This window comes from Microcebus murinus, chromosome 8 (assembly GCF_040939455.1).
Source record: "Microcebus murinus isolate Inina chromosome 8, M.murinus_Inina_mat1.0, whole genome shotgun sequence".
Lineage (NCBI taxonomy): Eukaryota > Metazoa > Chordata > Mammalia > Primates > Cheirogaleidae > Microcebus > Microcebus murinus.
Window position 1 is genome coordinate 106,775,456 of NC_134111.1, and position 18,572 is coordinate 106,794,027.

The 18,572-nt window shown below is 49.1% G+C and overlaps 2 protein-coding genes across 3 annotated transcripts in view; one reads left to right on the forward strand and one right to left on the reverse strand.

Annotated features, from left to right (window-relative positions):
- SNED1 (sushi, nidogen and EGF like domains 1) overlaps positions 1-9,646 on the forward strand; it is a 67,870-nt gene extending 58,224 nt beyond the window's left edge. The window contains exons 29-31 of one of the 2 annotated variants that reach the window (XM_020288078.2): positions 3,392-3,475; positions 4,289-4,326; positions 8,228-9,646. In XM_020288078.2, coding sequence (XP_020143667.2) covers positions 3,392-3,475; positions 4,289-4,325 — 121 coding nt within the window. In that variant the 3' untranslated portion in view covers position 4,326; positions 8,228-9,646. Of the gene's footprint in view, positions 1-3,391; positions 4,249-4,288; positions 4,327-8,227 lie in introns of those variants that run through there. The other variant, XM_076006122.1, reaches the window with a different exon arrangement.
- On the reverse strand, positions 9,001-18,066 carry MTERF4 (mitochondrial transcription termination factor 4). The gene is made up of 4 exons (XM_012755688.3): positions 17,959-18,066; positions 15,881-16,373; positions 13,436-13,620; positions 9,001-12,744 (listed from the first exon to the last, which is right to left on the reverse strand). The coding sequence occupies exons 1-4, from the start codon at positions 17,977-17,979 to the stop codon at positions 12,376-12,378; spliced, it is 1,068 nt and encodes a 355-aa protein (XP_012611142.2). The 5' UTR covers positions 17,980-18,066; the 3' UTR covers positions 9,001-12,375.
- Between the last annotated feature and the right edge of the window lie 506 nt (positions 18,067-18,572).

Sequence of the window (18,572 nt, forward strand, 5' to 3'; positions counted from 1 at the left end):
AATTGGGGTGCTTACGGTGGCAGGCACAGAATTGGGGTGCTGTGCAGTGGCCACATCCAGAGCCCACGCTCTTCCAGCTGTGCCAGTCACATCAGTGCCCGCTGGCGACCCCCAGGCACACATCAGGTGCCCGCCAAGTCCCCAGTGAGGGCCACGAGCTTTCTATCCTTTCACTGTTAACCTGTTTGCGTATTTAAAGTGACTTTCTCGTATTTAACACATAGTGGGGTCTTGCTTTATATCCAGCCTGACAATCTCTGCCTTTTATTGGAGTTTAGGATATTTACATTAATTGCATTTACCATGACTGACATGGCTGGGTCTAAGTCTACCATACTACTACTTGTTTTCAATTTTCCCCATCTGCCTTTTGTCACTTTTTCTCTTTTCCTGCCTAATTTTAAGAGTAAATATTTTTTAGGATTCCATTTTACCTCTACTATTAGCTTATTGGTTATACTTCTTTGGTTTACTTTCTAGTGGTTGCTCTAGGATTTGCCATGTGCATCTTCAGCTGATCGCAATGTGTCTTTAATCACTATCGTACAACTTCAGTATGATGTCAGACTTACAGCAACATGACAACACGCTTCCACATGCCCTCCCACCCTTTGAATTGTCATTGCCAGACTTTCTACTTCCGCGTGTGCTGTGAACTGTGCTCTCAGCAGACACTCGTGTTTTTCAGTGTCGACAGGGAACAGTCTTTGCCTACCCCACGTCTGCCATCTTCAGCACCGCTCACTCCTTCCTGCAGATCTGAGACTCCACGTGGTAACATTCCTTATAGCACGGGTCTGCTGGTAGTGAATTCTCTCTGCTTTTGTCTAAAAAGGTTTTCATTTCACCTCCATTTTTGAAGGATTATTTGCTGAATACAGAGTTCCCGGTGGTCAGCTGCTTTTTCCCTTCCAGCACTTTAAAGATGGCCTTCCTCTGTCTTCCGGTGTGCAGGGCTTCAGATGGGAAGACGGCAGTCTTTCCTGTCTGTGCTCCACTGTACTCGGTGTCTTCCCACCCGGCGGTTGCTTTTACCTTTTCTCTTTATTTCTGTTCTTTTAATTTTCTACATAATTTATGGTGATGTTAATTCATGGCATCAGGTAAACATTCAGTGTCATCACTTGCTACTGCTCATCTGTTTCCTTGAACAGTCTTCATTCCTTCTTCCGAAATGTGGCTGCCACACTTGAGGCGATGAATACTCTGAAAGCCACAGCGGAAGGACGCCCGTCTGCGCTGCCGCTGTGCTCAGCGCACGCGGTGCTGGTCCTGGCGTTCTCACTGCCAGCTTCGACAAGGCTTTGGAAAACAGGTGTCACAGTGACCTTCGTTCACCTTCAAAGCTCACAGGCTCTGTCTCACCTCCCGGAGCCCGGCTACGGGCTCAGCCACCATCCTGCCAGCGTAACTGTTTGTCTCCGGTTTTGGACAGTGTAATTATGATGTGCTGTGGCGTAGCTATGTGTGTGTTTCTATCCTCTGGAATTTGTTAAGCTCCTTGGATTTCTAGATTTTTAGCTTTTGTCAAATTTAGAGACATCTGTCCATTTCTTTTTTTTTCTTTCAGCATATTATGGGGGTAAAAATGTTAAGTCCATTATTTCTTGATGTGTTTTTTTCTGTCCCTCTGCTTCTCTCCTCCCTCTGGGGCTCCAGCTGTGCCCGTGTCCCATGGTCACCGCAGCTCTTTGCAAGGTTTTCCGTCTTTCTTCTCTCTGCTCTTCGTTTTAGGTAGATTCCATTGCTGTACATTCAAGGTTCTTGATTTTTTCTTTTCTTTTGCAGTATCTAATCTACCACTGATCCTATCCAATAAAATTTTCATTTTAGACACTATGTTTTACCATGTCTAGAAGTTCCATTTAGTTCTTTCTTAGATCACCCATTTGTCTCATTGGACATGTGGACCCAATTTATATCAGATATTTGAAGATCTTTATCTGTTATTTTCTGTCATCACTTGCATTTTGGGGTCTTTTTCTATTGAATTATTTTTCTCCAGGTTTGGGCAACTTTTTCTTTTTTTGATTCTTCATATGATTCTTTGAATGTCTCATTTTTTTATTGGATGCTGGATATCATAAACTTTATGTCACTGGGTGCTGGATTTTTTTTTTGTATTCTTTTCAAGAACGTTGGCTTTTCTTTGCAAGGTGGTTAGCTGAGTATAGTTTGTGCCTTTTGAGAGTGGTTTGGAGTAGCCTTTATTCTGGGGTGGATTTTGGCCCACTTGGATGGTATGGTCTTTCTGGGGTTTCTATGGGACAGCCTGTCATTAAACAAGGTCTCTCTACTCTGCTCTGGGACCTGTTCAACTCCTCAGTAGTTCTTTGCCCAGCCACATGGGGTTTCACCCCCTGCTTGCACAGCGTGATTTTCATCCATGGGGACCCGTGTGCAGACTTCTGGAGCTCTTCCTCTGCACAGCCTCCCCTCTCCAGTGTCTGCCTCCACAACTCCAGTCGGTCCTCAGCTCCGAGTGACCACTGCCTGGATCCCTCCCGTCTGCAAAGCCGTCCTCACAGTGCCCCGGGCTGAATTCTGGGCTGGTCATAGGGCTCGTCTCATTTGTTTCTCTTCTCTTAGGGATCACAGTCTTTTTCTAACATCTGAAAATAGTTACTTCCTATATTTTGTCCAGTTCTCTTTTTGTTCACACTAAGAGGTTAATTCCAGACCCTGTTACTGTCTCATGGCCAGAAGTAGAAAGTCTTACCTTGGGTTTAGAATCCTAAAGGTTCTGCCGCACTTAGCATATGAACTGGAGCGTTGCCCACTGAACCCCTCGAGTTTCCCTTTTAAACAGCTCTGACATTCCAGAGCCTTGACAAGAGCCACAGCACCTTCCACTCATGCTCATCTACAAATCTGTGAGAGACACAGTGTGAGCAATCCCCAGTTTACACAAAACTGAGGCTTAAAAGCTCAAGAGTAGCCCAGTGAATGAGTGGAAGAGGCAGGGCTGAAATCAGGCCTCCTGCCCTGTGGCGCCCACACATGCAGCCCTGGCTTCTCGAGCTTCTCCACAGAAGACCCGAGAAGCAGAAGAGTGGGTCATTCCCCCCCAGGGCCTTGGGCCACGTGGCCTCAAGCAAAGACATGTCTTTTTATCTTTCAATATCACATGGCTTTGTCAGTACTCATCAAAATGTACACTAAAATGGGTATATTCTATGTGTATCACACATCAGTAAACTTTAAAAAAAAAATCACAGGACCTTTATGTTGTGTATTTTAATGCATCTGTAGGAGGAAATATTTTATTAGGAAAATAACAGCTCTTCCCTCGAACACCCTCATGTTCCCCATGGGTCCACACAGCGAGGTTGATCGGTGGGCAACGCTCTGCTTCCCCGTCTGGCTTTACAGAGCTTTCTTGTGACGACAGGTACAAGAGAGTCTACAAGGTTCACCAGGACGTCTGCTTCAAAGAGAGCTGTGAGAGCACAAGCCTCAGGAAAGCCCCACACAGGTGCGTCTCGGGGAGGCCCCTGCGTGTCCTGCATGTGGGCCGCAGGGTGCTGGGTGGCCCTGGGGACCGAGTGCTGTGGGATATGCAGGCTGGGCCAAGACATCCATGTGCCCAGACACGCAGCCCCATGCAGCCATGCTCCACCCAGGAGCTGTGTGTCCCTGTGCTGTGCATGTGAACACGCATGGATAGGTATGGCTGGGCGTGCTGGCTGGGGAGTCCCCTGGGTCACGCATGTTCACACAGAACACGCTGCTACCACTGGGAAGACCGCGTGTTGCTGACACCCAGGTATATGCAAATACAGCAAATCTGTTTACTTTTCATTCACTCACACACAGCCATCACAACAATTACTGCTGTGTGGGCGCTACTAAAAGCTCTGCCTCAGAACATCAAATGCTTTCAAAACAACCGAGTCCAAACCTCAGTCATGGTCTTCACAGACCCGTGACTACCACGCGTGCTCGTTCTGCATCACGGAGTGTCACAGCAGGGTCACAGTGGCAGCACCGCTTGCCTGAGCACGCTGCCTGTCCCTTCCCTGCGGTGGCTCCCGCTCCCTTCCCCGCAGGCCCTTCTCTCCCGCCGTAGCTCACGCCCACCCACCTGCCACCCCCATCTCCCCACTTACCGCCGCCTCCAGCCAGGTGGGCGCACACGCACTGCAGTGCTCGTGTCGGTGAGGGGCCTGCGCTCGTGGCGCCCCCTGCCCTGGGGTGCGTGTGGCCAGAGGCAGGCTTCGGCAGGCAGCCTGCAGGGTTCAAGGCACACAGTCTCTTTCATTGAACCTCTATTCTCTGATTGTTTCAGGAAACACAGTAAGAGTCAAACACTGGAGAAATCTTAAGGTACGTCCCCCTACTGCCCGCCACAGAGCGGCTGGGAAGCGGGAGGTGGCCCTGTCCAGCCCGGCTCTCAGAGCGCTGCTGCCTGCTCCCTGCACACTGCCAAGGAAAGCTCGGTGTGTGCTGCTGGGTGGCAAACCAGGAAGGTTTCATAATTCCCCAGCGGGGAACAGACATAAACTTGGTCTAGCTACTGACAAATAAATCTGCAAGTGGAAATGAGACTCTCTGGGGGTGGGGACAAATGCCACTCTCTGGAGGGAAACGGGCCCAAGAGCCCTTCTGCTCAGCCGCAGTGGGAGGAGGGAAGTGGGCACTCGAGAGGCTGCAAGGCCACCCGGCGCTGGGAGGGAGGTGGGTGCCTCCCAGACCTGTGAATGGCACCCCAATGGGAGAACAACGGGGCGGGTCCCTGACCACCTAACACAAAGGTCCTGAAGACTGTCTCCTGCTAGGACAGTCACAATGGACACACGACTCCCAGTCATAAACCCTGAAATGAAAGAAATGTTCTGACTCCGTTTCTGTTCGGTTCAGCGTTCCCCAAACTTTTTTGGCAACCAGACCACCATCCCGCCCCCCTCCCCACACACAGACTCTGCTGAATCGTAAAGAACGTTGTTATCCTCCACAACGCTCTGGAAACCACTGGGTCATGCCACAGTAACCCATCGACAGCCTACAGTCAGCTTCACGCAGACTGAAACTTCTTCCCAAGTGTCACGAGGAGTGAAAGGCGCATTTCTGGCTGGCCCAAGACAGCTCCCTGCTCACACGCCTTTGCTGAGCCGAGTTGCAGCCTTCCGGGAGCTGCAAGAGAGGAGAGGGAGGCAGCCTCACAGAGCAACATCTCCTCACACGGCTCAGGAAATTAAGGAGAAATGTCACTCGGAGACCTTTAGAGACAAGCGGCAGGAAAGGAGCTTTCCAGGCCCAGGTTCACGCGAGGAAGCGCTCCCACACCGGCCAGGGAGGGAAGGCCAGGGCTAGAGCTTGGCTGGCATCAGACACCCAGGCCCCTAGAGCTGGCCTGTGAGACCCAGCACATCCGTGCTGTTCCCGGTGTGGACAATCTCTGTGATACACAGCAGCTGACAGCACAGTTCCCGTCTATGCAACCCCCCCTCCCGCTGCACCCTCCAGACACACCCTCGAGCACACCCAAGGCTGGCAAGCCGTTCACTACAGCCACGCATCACTGAGCTGCGGGGACGTGTTCTGAGATGTGCTACGAGCCAGCTTTGTCGTGCAGGAACACAAGAACACGCACACAAACCTACGTGGCACAGCCTACCACACACCTAGGCTACCAACAGAGCCTGTGGTTCCTGGCTGCAGACCTGAGCAGCACAACACTGCGCTGAACACTGCAAGCAGCTGTGACACAGTACAGAGTGTCTGTGTGTCCAAACAGAACAGGTGCAGTGAAAACATAGCAAAATGGTCAACATAGCAAAATAGAAAAAAAGACAAAAAATGGTCACCTGTCTAGGCCACCTACAGTGAGTGTAGCTTGCAGGACAGGAGTTGCTCTGAGTGTGTGCGTGAGTGTGAGCGAGCGTGAGGACAGTACTGTGCACTGCTGCAGACTCTGTAAACACTACACGCTTAGGCTACCTACACTAAATTCATTAAAAAAACAATTTTTTTCTTTCTTCAGTAGCATGTTAGCCTTAGCTTATGTTATAACCTTTTTAATTTTTTTTAACTTTTTGACTCTTTTGTAGTAATACTTAGCTTAAAACACATTGTACAGCTAGCTGTACAAAGATATTTTTCTTTCTTTATATCCTTATTCTACAAGAATTTTCCTATTTTTAACTTTTTTTTTTTTTTTTTACTTTTTAAACTTTGTTAAAAACTAAAACGTAGGCCAGACATGGTGGTTGACACCTGTAATCGCAGCACTTTGGGAGGCTGAGGCAGGAGGATCACTCAAGGCCAGGAGTTCAACATAGCAAGAACCCATCTCTGCAAAAAATTTAAAAATTATCAAGACCAGCCTGAGCAACAGCAAGACCCAGTCTCTACTAAAAATAGAAAGAAATTAGCCAAACAACTAAAAATACATAGAAAAAAAATTAGCCGGGTATGGTGGCGCATGCCTATAGTCCCAGCTACCTGGGAGGCTGAGGCAGGAGGATCGCTTGAGCCCAGGAGTCTGACGTTGCTGTGAGCTAGGCTGATGCCATGGCACTGTTGCCAGGGCAACAGAGTGAGACTCTGTCTCAAAAAAATAAACAAAATTTTAAAAATGAGCTGGGTGTGGTGGTGCACACCTACAGTCCCAGCAACTTGGGAGGTGAGGCAGGACGACTGCCTTAGCCCACGCAATCAAGGTTGCAGCGAGCTGTGATCACGCCCTCACTCCAGCCTGTGCAAGAGTGTAAGACACACACACACCAGCCGAGGCCTGCACAGGGTCAGGGTCGTCAGCACCACGTGTCTCGTCCCACGGGAGGTCTGTGGGGCAGCAATGCGCGTGGACCTGCCAACTCCTGTGACTCCCCTTCCTCGGGACTCTCGTGGAGGACCTGCTGTGGCTGTTTTACCGTCATGTTCTTTTTTTATGAGGAGGAGTAGTATACTGCGAAGTGACGGTTAGAAAGTATATACTGACGGTATAGCGAATACACTAGTCACATGGTTGTCATTATCAAAGTATTATGTTCTGTATATAGTCGTATGTGCTCTACTTTTGTATGACCAGCGGCACAGGTCTCTTTATACCAACATCAACCACGAACATGAGAGGGATGCATTTCGACGTGAGGCCACGACGGCTGTGATGTCACTGGGCGATAGGAGTTTTTCTGCTCCGTTACAGTCTTACGGGACCACCTTCATACGTGTGGCCCGTCACTGATGAAACATCACTATGCAGCACATGCCTGTATCAGGACTAAGAACCCGCAAACATAATTCGTGTTTGAGACGTTCATGTGACAGTAAGTCACCTGACACATCAATATATCTATTAAAGACTTGCTCAGGAAATCCTTTTCTATAAAAACAAATCAGAAACCCCTCGATTAATTGTTACATTATCAAGTACTGGCTTACAGAACACCTATGGGGAAACACAAAAAAGCAGGAAACAGAAACACACCCTCACAGACACCCGCCTGAGAACGACACAAGGATTTTCTCCAGTCCAGAGCAGCTGGATGCGCAGAAAGACCCAGGGCTGTCACCACGCGGAGGAGAGCAGGGAAGAGCAGCCTGCTGGCTCCAAACCCAGAAGCTTCACTGCTGAGCCAGATGTGGGACTGTCTTCCTCAACACGCTCATCCCTCTCCCCACACCCACCGCCACGTGAGACCCCGACGCTTTAACAGCATCGGGTCCTCCAGGGGTCCCCAAAGACCTAAACAGCATCACTGAGAGAAACGGAGGCTGCCCTTTAACCACTTCGGCACGGCGCTCACCGGCCGTGAACCCTCGCCACAGCCGGCACTCACAGTCCACACGACAGTCTGTGCTGTGCATTGACGACAAATCCGTTTTGCTCTTGTGTGATGAGGAAAGCTTGAAAGCACTGAAAGCTTGTTTTACTTTATAGGCAGCTTTACTTATAATATAAATCAGAATAGGTAACATATACATATATGTTTCATTATGTTATTTTTAAATGTTCACAATTTTATTTTGATAAATGAAAAATTAGAAAAGTCAAGTTTTGTTATTAATGCTAAAGTTGACACTCAGCTGTGTGCCTTCATATCACGGCTGTTGGCTAAAGTCACTGTGCGCGTTCATCTGTGGCTATGGACTATAGTCGCTGCTCAGCTGTGCGAGTTCATCTGTGGCTGTTGACTATAGTCGCCACTTGTACTGAAGTGGTAAAAGAGGACTGGGTATGACCATCCTTTTCCTCACTCCCTGCTTTGTTTTCTCTTCAAAGGATTTAGGACGTTCTTGCTACACTCTACCAACCTCAAGAATCTCTAAAACCCAGGAAAGACAAGGTCTAAAAATTGGATTGAAAAGGACACCCTGAGAGACCGGGTCCTAGCTGGCATCAGTCCCCTCTGTGACCTCTCTCCTCAAGCCTCAGCGGGCAGACGGCCAGGCTGCGCACTCACTGGCCCACCCTGGGGGACGCCTCGGAGACCGACCACCTACGAGCCCTGTGCTGCATGTAAGCAGCCCATGCTACCACCAGGTTGTGGTCGGTGCCCCTGCGTGAGAGATGGCAGCGTGTCGTCAGCCAGGCCTGGCGAGGTGCCAGTCACACTTCTGCAGCGTTCAGAGACCCGCCCTCAGATTCCAACGCCAGAGGAAGAATTGTCCCCTTGAGACCTAACGAACTGAGAAGGAACCGCCACGGGCAGCTGCCACGGACTAGGGCGGAGGGGCTGAGGCGGGGTGAGGCTGGAAGGCAGGCCAGGCTCCCGCACAGCTCACTCTGCTCTGTTCTTGCCGTTCCTTATGCTCACTGTCCCACAGGCCTAGGACCCATGACGGGGACTCGTGCATTTTGAAAGAGGAAATGTTAACGAAGACTGAGGTGGAATTTAGACGCTTCCAGTCTGCAGCAGGGCTGGCAGACTTTCTTTGTAAAAGGCCAGACAGTAAATAGTTTTGGCTTTGCAGACCACAGGTCCTGGGGGCAACTGCTCAGCTTTGCCACGGTAGCACAGACATAGCCACAGACGGGGAACTGCGTGGGCATAGCCGTATTCTAATAAAACTTTATTTACAAAAATGAGGGGTGGCCAAACTGGCCCATGGGCCATGGCTGGCAAACCCCTGGTCCACGACATCACCCACGCTCCGGTCTTATGCTAAGGACGCTATCCCCTGGATGACAGGTCACCACCACGGCACTGAAGACCCCTGAATTTTCATGGAGAAAAGCTATCCAGACCCCTACTTGGAAAGCCAAGGCACACAGCCACGAGGCAGCAGACTCCTCCTCACACGTCTCGGTGTAACAGAGATGGGCGCTCGGGGTGGGCTGGACAGTGTTCAAGGTTCCTTTTAGTGCACGACTTGAGCAATGCTGTTTTAGGCACCAGGCAGCAAACAGTCTCAGGTGTTCCCATCCTCACAAGCAGAACACCGCATCATTGTACCACATCTGCTTTCCAGCATGCTCTGAGCAGCTGTCTTCTCCCTGCACGTAAGGTCAAAACCAAAGAAGCCAATCCCACCTCTTCCTGTGTCGAGTCTCGTAACAGCTGGCCCCACTGGAAATCAAGGACCCTGTCAGCATTCCAGCCACAACGAGGGCCTCCTTCCCTTCCTCTTTTATAAAAAGGTTTTTTAAGAGTTAGAGTCTATTTTAGGCTTTATTTTTTATTAAAATGTTGTGTGCATATGTCTGTGTATGATGCAATTTGTCATTTCCAAAAAGGAGGAACAGTCGTTTCAAGAAGTCTCAACTGTACTCCAGAAACGTTCCCGGGTCTCCGGAGACCCAGCTGAGAGCAGCAGGCTGAGCGTGGTGAAGGGTCTGGACGCTGGTGAGCGGAGAAAGCTGCGCTCACCAACGCACACTGCTGGCTGCAGCTGCGGCGCTGGGCCCAGGCACCGTCCGTCTGTGTAAGCTACGGCATTACGCGCAAATGGTGGTATCACTGGAAAAGTAGATGCAACTTTCTACTATGAAACTTTCTACTTCCTACGGCCTCGAGCCCCTCAGCCACGCAGTGAATGCTGACACACTCCAGGTTTTAGCTTGGAAGCCTTTGTCTCAACAAGAAATGGTCTACTGAATCCTGAGCTTGGTGCTGTGTTGTCACGATTCACCCTTTCTGATGTCTTACAAATTAAGTGTACCGTAAAAGACGTCCTGATGCTAAAGGAATCACACTTTATTCCTGAAACATTCCACACGAGCCACCCTTGTTTTTGTCACGTGGCTCCATCTTAAAACTCAAATGTTTTCCTTGAAAATACTCAAAAGTCCACTCAAGGAAATGGGCACTAACAGAAGCCAAAAATCACCAGGGGCATAAAGACTTATTTCTGTGTCAAAATTAATTGATGTGTTGTTGAGTTAGCCATGTGCTAATCGAGACTGGGGATGACCATGTGACCACGCACAGACTTAGGGTTCTACTCGGTCCTCTGCTTGGGCACAAAAACAACATCTTAGGTTCCAGGGAAAGTGGTGGTCATCTAGATGCCACAAAATGGAACAGTAAATGAAGACACTGGCCCAGAGCGCAATATGCTCATTTTCAGTTTTGCCTGTGGCCAAGAGAGAGAGCAGAGACCAACCCCTCGCTCCCCACTGCACGTGGGCTGCCGGCGTGGCGAGGAAACTTTCCGTGCCCGCAGCTCCCAGAGGCCCCATCCAGGCGTCCGCTGACATCCTGCACCGTCCCTGAGTGGAAACTCTCCCACTGGCAAACCACTGCCACCGATGTCTGACTCAAGATGTGGAGCGAGTCACTGAGCTACTGCTTTTCTTTTGCAGAAAACAGCTCTTTCTTTGTAGTCCTGCTCTGACGAGAGCCTGCTGGGGAAAGCAAAGGCATCCACACCTCAGCGCTGAGTCCCCACAAGGAAACGCGGCTCAGCTCCACCAAGAGCATTCCAATGCCCAGGGGCAAGCAACCCATTGAAAAACCAGCTATTTTTCTTTTAAATAAAATGATACTATTATTGTTAAGTCCATTTATAATCTGACGTCGTCACAAATAGACACATTCACATTAATTTATCGAGCCGGGCCTCAGAGCAGTTTCTCAGCCTTGGCACTGACCTTCTGGGCTGGACCACTCTCTCCTGGGGTGTCCTACGCACTGTCGGATGTTTTGCAGTGTCCCTGGCCTCTGCTCTCTAGGTCCTAGTAGCGTCCTCCCTGAGGTCATGACACCCCATCTCCAGAGATCATCAGAGGTCCCCTAAGGGTCACAACTCCCCCCAGGTGAGAAAGGTGGCCTTGGAGGATTCTTACTCGGTCTATGTGGGAAAACCAAGGCCAAGCATCAGCGTTTCACATAATTGCTAAAATGCTGCCAACAAGATCTGAATTTGGGTCCCATCACCAAAAATACTTTCTGCTTCAATCCCATGCCAGCTGCTGAGGAAGGGCTTCCTAGAACATTCTAGGTTGTGCCAATCCTCTAGGCCCCTCTGACAGCTCACGCCATCAACGCCAGGCCTCTACCTCAGAAATCACCCCCAGCTTATGTCGATTTCCTGTTTCCCTTCCCAACACTTCAAACTGCTCCTCAAACCCAGAGGGCTCCCCAAGGTGGCCCTTCCTCCCTGGGGGTTGTGGGGAGCTCCTGCACCCTGGCCCGGCCCACCCCACTCTGTGACTCTCTCCCCTGGTTCTCAAAGCCCATCTGTTACCAGGCAGGGGAGACAACTGTTTAGACCACTCCCCAGGCCGGCACGCTCTGGCCATACAGGCCACAGGGCCTAAGATGCCAAGCAAGTGACCACAGGCCAGGAGCTGGCACAAAAGCCAACTTCCCCCAACAGGAGGGCCTGCTCCTCACAAAGGCAGAGAAAAGCAGGCCAGAGCTTTGCTGGCCTTAGAAGCTGTGCGAAATTAGACCACACATTATTAATCAATTTCCTTTTACTCTGCTGTACACTGAATGCAGTTAGGAAGCAATAAGATACTTTTGGATTTAAAACAAGTATTTTTGTGGAAAACCTGCTACTTGTTTTCATAAAATAAAGTGCTATGATGTTCTAAAACCTTATTCTGCCTTCTCATAATTTTATGTTTATCACTAGAAGGAAACATAAAGTGATTCTTGAGTGAGAAGGAGGAACCCCATCCGCCCCGGTCATGGGGTCATCACCAAAACGTTTAGAATAAAACCAAATGTTCATGTATTGAGTCCCCTGGATTTTGACGGCTCCCAGCCAGTCTTTTCCTTAGGACGGAACAGGGCCCACACAGACACTCGGCAGCAGGGCAGACGACGCGTTTCCTGTCCTGTCTACTTCTTAGGCGATTTGTAACAATCTTTACATCAAAAGACCAGTTTTACAATGGAACATGATCCAGGTGAAGGTCCCAAGAACTTTGAGGGGAGAGACACGTCCCTTGTCTCCACGCCCTTCTGCCCAGTCCTTCCTTCACAGCTGGTCCTCCTCATCCTCCTCGTCCTCCTCATCCTCCTCGTCCTCATCCAGACTTGCCCTTTTGTCATCTGACAAGCCGCTCTCAGACTCCTCGTCTTCCTCCCGAGCCAGGAGCTTCTTAAAAACCTCAAACTCCTCAACAGAAGAACGGGCTGTCCTGGCCAAAAACTCGGCTTCTGAGACTCTGAGGATGTCCTTGAGCAGCGGGTTGGGGACCTGCGTCTGCCCCTTCTTATCTGGGGTCTGGTACCGTCCCAGGCGCTCCAGGTACACGTGCCTCTGCTTAATCTTGGCCATTGAGTACTGCAAGAACTCATTCCTTACTATATCCAGGTGCTTAACTCCCATCCTAAAATACGCATACTGGAAGACACAAACCCATTTAGTAATCCCAGGTACAGAATCTTAAAACCTATCATTCCATAATCCACAATCAACCTAAGCTGTCCCAAAGCATTCAAAAGGAACTGCCCAATTAACAGCAGGAGAACACCCACTCTATGATACTGATGTTTGTGTGATGGATGGCAGTTTTCAAAGCACTTTCAAATTTATATTGAGAAAAATGTAGCACAAAATCAAGGGGCAGGAAGGAGAAGTTATATTTTCCCTTGGCCGGGGGAAGGAAAACTATGAGTATGGAAAGAATAGGCAAGAATATTCAGAAAACATCTTGGAATTTGACCTAAGCTGTCATAATTGTTTCTAAGACATTATGACAACTGTCACAATTACATTTTCAAAGTCAATATGCAGAATAGATTCTTAAGATAAGAGGGTTTTAGCTATTTTAAAATTAGCTATTTCAACCAGAGTCCCCACTTGGACTCCAAGAATGAGACTACGTTATACACTATTAATGGCAGAAAAGCTGCAGAACAGGTTTGATCAGTAGTGAAAACCCAAAAGAACCAGAACCTGATTCTCCTTGGCCAGTGCACACAAAAGGAATCTAAGCCTTTCACCTCGCCCACTCGAAAGTGAGGTGTGTGACCCTCGCTGCTTCATGAAAAACCTGCCTTACTACCCCAACCATTCTGTCAGTCATTCTCACCTGGAATTTGTACTCCAGTTCACTGGGTTCCTCTCGAAGAACAGAGGGGCATCTGTATAAAATACTGGTTACCTGCTGGACCGTGAAAAGGCACTTTTCCTTGAGGACCTGGACAATGTCATCAATGTCCCGCTGATGCATGGTGAAAATTTCAGGGCAACAGTAAAGCACCCTCTTTATTTTCCCTGCAGAACATTCAAAAAAGGCAAGCACATAATTTCAGGATATCCCAGAATCCCCATGTGCTGCTAGTTTAAGCAATCATTTAAAAAATGAACAAGGATCTTCTACAACCACAGACCAAGTGCCAATTTCAGATGTATCTTTCCAGAAGCATCATGGAAAGGACACATTCCCCCCACACACTGTCTTCCTTCCTTCCTTCTCAGACTCACCAGCCCTCCCTCCCTAAATTCCTGCTTTGTTCTGGCATCCCATCTGAAAGGAACCAACTTTGTATTCTAGGCCTCCCCTTGCCCTCCTCACCTAGAAAAGAATTTCACAGAGATTTACTCAAAGATCAGACAGTAAGACGGGAGAGTAGCTTCCCCATATTGGGGCTCTGGGATGATGTTTTTCTCTATAGTAAAACAGTCACTGAAGCATTCACAAGAGCTGGGAGCCTGAACTCATTGAGAAGGAGTTCCATAACAATGGTGATAATAACACACGGCCACAAATGCTGATGTCTGGTTACTGCATGACCATATATTCTATCCACACAAGGGCACTCTGAGTGAAAGAGGCCCTATCAGTAACTGGTATAAATGGGACTATTCCAGGCATATTGGAGTATGTGTTCTTCCTATGGATAGCTGAGCAAAATTTAATAACTAGAAACTTAAATCACTTATTTAAACTGTTAATAAAAATTTTCCTCCTAGCACTTTGGGAGGCCGAGGCGGGCAGATTGCTCAAGGTCAGGAGTTCGAAACCAGCCTGAGCAAGACCCCGTCTCTACCAAAAAATAGAAATAAATTAATTGACCAACTAAAAATATATATACAAAAAATTAGCCGGGCATGGTGGCGCATGCCTGTAGTCCCAGCTACTCGGGAGGCTGAGGCAGGAGGATCGCTGAGCCCTGGAGATTGAGGTTGCTGTGAGCCAGGCTGACGCCATGGCACTCACTCTAGCCTGGGCAACAAAGTGAGACTCTGTCTCAAAAAAAAAAAAAAAAAAAAATTTTCCTAACATTTGAGTTGGTAATTGTCTTAGTGTGTGAGGAGTGAATCTCAGGCTCTATCTTCACATCCTAAGGCTGTGCTGAGTTTGCTAATTAACAGCCACAGCACATAATGCATTAAGTTTAGCCTTTCAGAGCACATCGTGAGAAGTACTCTGTTAAGAGAAGTATAGGATGCTTTTTGCTTGTCTTCTAGAGAAGAAAGCCTGCAGAGATACTGTGAAATAGTGGGGTCATAAACCTTCCCACCACCAAAAAACAAAAATTCTCACTAGCAAGAGTCATTAATGAAAAGAAATAAATAACGGTGGAACTTTTCTGGTCAAAGTAAGTAGGGGTCTTTGGAGACCTTCATGAGCCCCCAACCCCCTTCTCCAGAAGGCCCTTAAAGAGATCCAAGGATTCCTGAAATGTGAACACTGGTGGGGGCGGGGGTGGGACTAGCTATAACGGACAACCATTCCACCCATTTCCCAGGAACCTGGTAAGATCGCTCATGTTCTACAGTAAATCAGAGCACTTGGCTGGAACCTAATGCTTCACCAGGGACGATGCCATTGGCTTTACACCATACGCAGACAAAGCACTAACATCACTTCAAGCTGATTTAAATATCAAAGTTTACATATACATATGTGTGTCAACACCTCATGTAAACACTCATCTACTGAGCACATACCATGTGCTCATCACTGTTCTAAGTGTTACAGACCCCACCCTACAGTGAATAGACAAGAGTCTCTGTCCTGGCATTCAGTTCTCTCTTCTGGTCTTAATGTGCCCACTTCCCTCCTGCAACGCGTTCTGCAGAGATGACTCCTCCTCCTCTCCTCCAAACCAAACCACACATTCCTGCCTAGGAACAGCTGACACCTCCGCAGAAACCTTCCCTAATCCATCTAACCTCAGGTTATTCTTTCCCCAACCCTGACTCCTCTCACACTATATAAAATCTGTATCTTCTGGCGGATCTCTCAAGGTCAGAAGCTCGAAAACAGCCTGAGCCAAAGCGAGACCCCGTCTCTACTATAAATAGAAAGAAATTAATTGGCCAACTAAAAATATATAGAAAAAATTAGCCGGGCATGGCAGTGCATGCCTGTAGTCCCAGCTACTTGGGAGACTGAAGCAGAAGGATCGCTTGAGCCCAGGAGTTTGAGGCTGCAGTGAGCTAGGCTGACACCATGGCACTCTAGCAGGGGCAGGTGAGTGAGACTGTCTCAAAATAAATAAATAAATAAATCTGCATCTTTCTGTACCTTCTCCAAGTCCAAGCTTTCGCAGGTATGCGCAGCGCTTCTTCATTTGCATTACAGACAGCTTCAATAATTGGGGACTTTTCTTCAAGGCTACACACACAGGCTCTGGATTCAGACCCAAGAGTATAAACTCTGAAATGATGTCCAGCAACTGCTGAGGGTTGGCACCTGGCTGTATACTGAGCAATTCATTAACATGGGCATCACTGAAACCCATGTCCAGGAGGGAACTGGTGACCTTCTCTAGCTCCAAGGACCCTCGATCCACAGGAGCCCTCTGCTTCTCAAGGAGAACAAGATTCACCCTGCACTCCGGCTCCTTCACGTACTTATTGGATCCCACACAGGATAACTCCTCAAGGTCCCCTCTGCTGGAGGCTGTAGTCAGTTTACGCCACAAAGAAGCAGTCATTGTTTTCCGTTCTCCAACACAAGCAGTCTCCCTAGCCATACGGGCCCAAGTTAGGGGGACGAGGCGGCAGCAATTAAGGACCTGTAACACACAGAACCAAAAGAGAATCAATTCCTCACCACCCAAGAGTAACGGACACCACAAGATTTTTGAGCCAGGGTATTTAGTTCCTTGGTTCTACACAAACATAACAGTTTGTATAAGCAATCTGCAAAATCAGACCTGAACTTAAAAAGTCTACATACATAAAAGTTCACACAGCGAGAACAGGATGTTTAAAGGGCATACAGATCAGAGTTGAGCAGGTGCAGTATTAACGTTTGTTCCTCCAATGGCAGGGACAGGGAAAACTATTTCTAGGCCACCTGGTAATGCCTGGACTTCAGACTAGTCCCCAGAGTCATGTATCTAAATTCACTGCACAAAAAGAATCTTGTCAGAACCTTGAACAACATGGGTTTGAACTGTTGGGTTCTGCTTATATGCAGATTTTCTCCTGCCTCTTCCACCCTGGAAACAGCAAGACTCACCCCTCCTCTTCTTCTTCCTTCACAGCCTAAAGACCTTTATGATGATTCATATCCACTTGATAGTATATTCTCTTTTATGATTTTTTTAATATATAGAAAAATCTTGGCCGGGCATGGTGGCTCACGCCTGTAATCCTAGCACTCTGGGAGGCCAAAGTGTGCGGATTGCTCGAGGTCAGGAGTTCGAGATCAGCCTGAGCAAGAGCAAGACCCCGTCTCTACTATAAATAGAAAGAAATTAATTGGCCTAATTGGCCAACTAATATATATAGAAAAAATTAGCCGGGCATGGTGGCGCATGCCTGTAGTCCCAGTTACTTGAGAGGCTGAGGCAGCAGGATCGTTTGAGCCCAGGAGTTTGAGGTTGCTGTGAGCTAGGCTGACGCCACGGTACTCACTCTAGCCTGGGCAACAAAGCAAGACTGTCTCAAAAAAAAAAAAAAAAAAAAAATCTTGTCCACAGCCAAGGTCCTTATGATTTTCTTAGTAACATTACCTTTCTCTAGCTTACTTTATTGTAATAATACAGCCTATAATACACATAACGTACAAAATATGTGCTAAATCGACTGTTTATGTTATCAGTAAGGCTTCCAGTCGATAGTAGGCTATTGGTAAAGTTTTGGGGCAGCCAAAAGTTATGCGGATTTTCAGTTGGGTTGTTCAAGGGTCAACCATAATTTAGTCTGACAGTCAACTTGTATACAGAATTCCTGTTACCTCAAAAATCTTCAGTGGTTCAGGCCAGTGCTCAACAAACTAAGCAAAAATCACCGAAGCCCTCAGAAACCTTCACATGGGTCCCACCTCTTCCCGCCCCCTGCCCCCAGCGTCACCGACTGCAGCACCGGCCAGCCAGTCAAGCCCCAGCGCTCCCGGCTCTCCAGCCCCGGCCCGCGCCCCGCTGACGGTCCAGCAGCCCCTCCGCCGGGAAACCTGGCCAAAGCCGCGCTGAATGGAGCAGAGCCACAGGTCCAGGAACGCCGGCAAGACCAACGCAGCGTGCTCAGACCGCCTGAGAAAACTCCTGCTGCAAGTCGCCACCACTTGGCCGGAAAGACCCCGGAGGCAGAGGCTCCTCCGCGACTCCGCCCGCCCGCGATTCGCGAGGGCCCCCGCACCGAGCGCTAGCTTACCTGCCGACGAAACGCAGCCATAGCGCTGAGGAGACGGCAGCTGCTCCAGGGCCGGAAGCAGCGGCCCTCCCCGGTCCATTACTTCCGGCCCCACGGTCCGTCGCCGCCGCCCGCCCCGCGCCATGGGGGAGCGCAAGCAGTGGGTTCCGCCGCCGAGCCCGCGGGCCGTGACCCCACCGGGATCCGAGCCGAGCGGCGCGCGGCCGCGGCCGGAGCGCGGCCCGGTTCTGTCGCGACGCGCTGCACAGTCCTTCCCGCTTTGTAAAGCTCTCGGCTGGCGCAACGAGCGGGCACCGCGTCCCACACTCTCGTTTGGGTGACTTGGAAATTTCTCGCGAGAGTACAGGCAAAATGGAACAGTAACCTCGGTTCACAGCGGCTCTCTGAGGCGACAGTGACCGCGCCGCAGGGCGCGAAAATCCTTTCTCAGGCAGGGAAACGGACTCAGTCCCAGACAGAAGTGTCCACGATTTTGATTGCGTGAAAATCTATACTGAACAGGGACACTGGAGCCACACACGCACACAAAGTCTTTACCGTTTTTAAAAGACTTGACCCAAGTAATAAAATGACAGGAACGGTGGCACAGTTCCCCTTATAAACAAAAGCCCTCC

Bases quoted from the DNA above. Each gene is read 5' to 3' on its own strand.
- MTERF4 (XM_012755688.3), bottom strand. From the start codon at position 17,979: ATGGCTGCGTTTCGTCGGCAG. The intron at 16,374-17,958 runs GTAAGCTAGCGC...TGTGTGTTACAG, and splicing joins TGGCTGCGTTTCGTCGGCAG to GTCCTTAATTGCTGCCGCCT. The intron at 13,621-15,880 runs GTACAGAAAGAT...AATGTTCTGCAG, and splicing joins AAAGCTTGGACTTGGAGAAG to GGAAAATAAAGAGGGTGCTT.